The 2,982-nt window shown below is 48.6% G+C and overlaps 1 protein-coding gene across 1 annotated transcript; it reads right to left on the minus strand.

The window, feature by feature from the left end:
- Nucleotides 1–422: 422 nt before the first annotated feature.
- Nucleotides 423–1,115, minus strand: LOC140180008 (uncharacterized). The gene is made up of 2 exons (XM_072220390.1): nt 942–1,115; nt 423–842 (listed from the first exon to the last, which is right to left on the minus strand). Exons 1-2 carry the CDS (start codon nt 1,113–1,115, stop codon nt 423–425), a joined length of 594 nt encoding a protein of 197 aa, XP_072076491.1.
- Between the last annotated feature and the right edge of the window lie 1,867 nt (nt 1,116–2,982).

Raw genomic sequence — 2,982 nt, forward strand, 5'->3', positions numbered from 1 at the left:
TAACAAACTGCTTGTTTCCCGCTTCGTCGATAATCATTTTACTTTATGTTTTCTTTACCGTTTTGTTGGTAGTCAGCTATTTGCTCATATTTGTTTACCGTTTTGCTGGTAATTGGTGAAGCCAGATCATGGCTTTTATTATTTTAGTAACCGCACATGGTGACGTTCTTTAGTTTGGTGGTTTCTGGGGTGAACAGTCCTGGTATACCGTTTTGTTGCTTACCCGGCATAGCCATTTAATTAGTAATATTCGAACGTGAAAAGGAGATGACGAACAGTAGATGAATAATATAGGTAAATGGTCCAAACACAAGGTACTAGTAAATATATGACAAGGACAAATAATTTAACACAAAATAATACAGGTCTTACTAAGCCGTCTAGGGTGACAGGTCGCCTGCCCGGTTGGTGCTTCTTGCTTACTAGGAATAGAATCTCCTTAAGTTGCCCGCGTTCCAGGTCCTCAGAACTTCCTTGCCGTCCAACCGTTCTAATTTGTAGGCACCATTGCCGAGGACCTCCTTCACCCTGTATGGGCCTTCCCAGTTTGCCGCCAACTTTCCTTCACCCAGTGTTGGTAGTCCTATGTCGTTGCGTCGTAAGACCAAGTCGTCCCGCTCACATTCTCTCTTGAGTACCTTGGCATTATAGCGGAGAGCCATTCTTTGTTTTAGAGCCATCTCCGACAAGTGGGCCATCTCTCTGGCTTCATCCACCAAGTCTTTTTCTACGGCCTCTTCGACTCCTCCTAAAAGTAGTCGTGGACTCAGCTCACCGATCTCTACGGGTATTATTGCATCTACCCCATAAGTGAGCTGGAAGGGCGTTTCCCCGGTAGATGACTGTTGAGTTATGCGGTAGGACCAGAGGACTGAGGCTAACTCGTCTGCCCGTGCTCCATTCTTCTCATCAAGTCACTTTTTGAGGCCTTGCAGGATGACCTTATTTGCCGCTTCAACTTGGCCGTTGGTTTGGGGATGCTCCACAGACGAGAACTTTTGCTTTATGCTCAGGCCGGCCAGAAATTCTCCAAACTTTTTGTCCGCAAACTGCGTCTCTTTGTCCAAAATGACGACTTCTGGTATTCCAAATCTGGCTATCACTTGTCTCCACATGAACTTCTAATAGTTGGCCGAGGAAATGCTGGCCAACGGCTCCGCTTCTACCCACTTTGTGTAATAGTCAATGGCGACGACTAGGTATTTGACCTGCCCGGGTCCACCGGGAAAGGTCCCAACAGGTCGATTCCCCATTGCGAGAATGGCCGCGAGGCCATCAGCAGACTCATCTCAGCTGCTGGCGCCCTATGAAAGTTGGCGTTCTCCTGGCAACTTTTGCACTTCTTCCAAACTCTTTTGACTCTGCCATCATTGAGGGCCAATAATAACCAGCCCTGACAAGCTTTCTGGCCAAGGCCTTTCCACCAATGTGTTGGCCGCAACATCCCTCGTGGACCTCGCTTAATACGTAATCCGTTTGGTCGGGACGTAGGCATTTCAATAGGGGTTGGCTGAGCCCTTTCTTGAACAATTGGCCTTGTATTACCGCATACTTGGTCAATTCTCTTCCTAACGCCTTTGTCGTTTTGTCGTCCTCAGGGAGTTTACCCTTTTCCAAGAAATCCATGATTGGGTTCATTCAGGACGGAGGGTCGGTTGCCTGCGTCACATGTAGGGTCATTTTCGGTTCCTTTACTAAGCCTTGTATCAGAGACCGGTTCCCGGTTCCTGATTTGGTGCTTGCTAGCTTCGATAAGAGGTCCGCTCGGGTGTTCCTTTCTCTTCGTATGTGATGCACCGTTACCTCGTCAAACTCCTCACTCAGTTTTCTGACTCGCCAGATATTTCTGCAATAGGGAATCTCTGGCTTGGTATGCCCCATTAATCTGCGATGTGACGACCTGAGAGTCGCTGCATATTTTAATTCTGGCTGCCCCGACCTCTTTTGCCAAAACTAATCCTCCCAGCAAGGCCTCCTATTCTGCTTAGTTGTTAGACACCGGGAACTCGAACTTCACCGATTGTTCGTATATGACCCCATTCGGGCTTTCCAGGATGATCCCTGCTCCCCCGAACATCTGATTAGAGGCTCCCTCTACATGGAGCTTCCACCTGTGCTCGGTTTTTCGGGAAGGCTTCCTGTTACTTTGACTAGGAAGTCAACCATGGCTTGGGCCTTGATCGTGTGCCAGGGCTCATATTGCAAGTCAAATTGAGAAAGTTCTATTGCCCAGGTCATCATCCTGCCTGCCAAGTCGGGTTTCTTAAGTACCTGCCGGATTGCCCTGTCTATTCTGACAATTATCTGGTGCCCTTGGAAGTACTGTCGCAGCTTGCGGGAGGAGGTTAGGAGTGCGTATGCTAGCTTCTCCAGCTTACTGTACCACAATTCCACCCCTTGCAAGGCCTTGCTTACGAAGTAGATTGGTTGCTGGATTTTTCCCTCTTCTCGCACCAGGACTGTCGCCAAAGCCTCGTCTGTTATTGCCAAGTACAGGTATAGCACCTCTCCACTCTTAGGCTTTCCGAGGACAGGTGGTGTCGAGAGTATCTCTTTGAAGTGCTTGAAGGCCTCTTCACATGCCGGCGTCCATTCGAATGCTATTCCCTTTTTCATTAGGTTGAAGAACGGCAGAGCTAAAGCAGCCGAGGCCCCGAGAAAATGGGATAGTGTAGTGAGCCTTTCCGCCAACCTCTGGACGTCTTTTACACATCCTGGGCTCTTCATTTGTAAGATTGCCTCGCACTTTTCTTGGTTGGCCTCCACCCCTCTCTGGGTTATCATGAAGCCTAAGAACTTCCCGGCTTCCATGGCGAAGGCGCACTTGAGCGGGTTAAGTCTCATGCCGTGTCACCGAAGAGAGGCGAACACGGTTTCCAGATTGCTGATGAGGTCTTCAGCCTTGGTGGTTTTTACTAGAACGTCGTCTACGTAAACCTCTACCGTCTTGTCGATAAGATCATTGAATATCTTTTTCATGAG

This window comes from Arachis hypogaea, chromosome 16 (assembly GCF_003086295.3).
Source record: "Arachis hypogaea cultivar Tifrunner chromosome 16, arahy.Tifrunner.gnm2.J5K5, whole genome shotgun sequence".
NCBI lineage: Eukaryota > Viridiplantae > Streptophyta > Magnoliopsida > Fabales > Fabaceae > Arachis > Arachis hypogaea.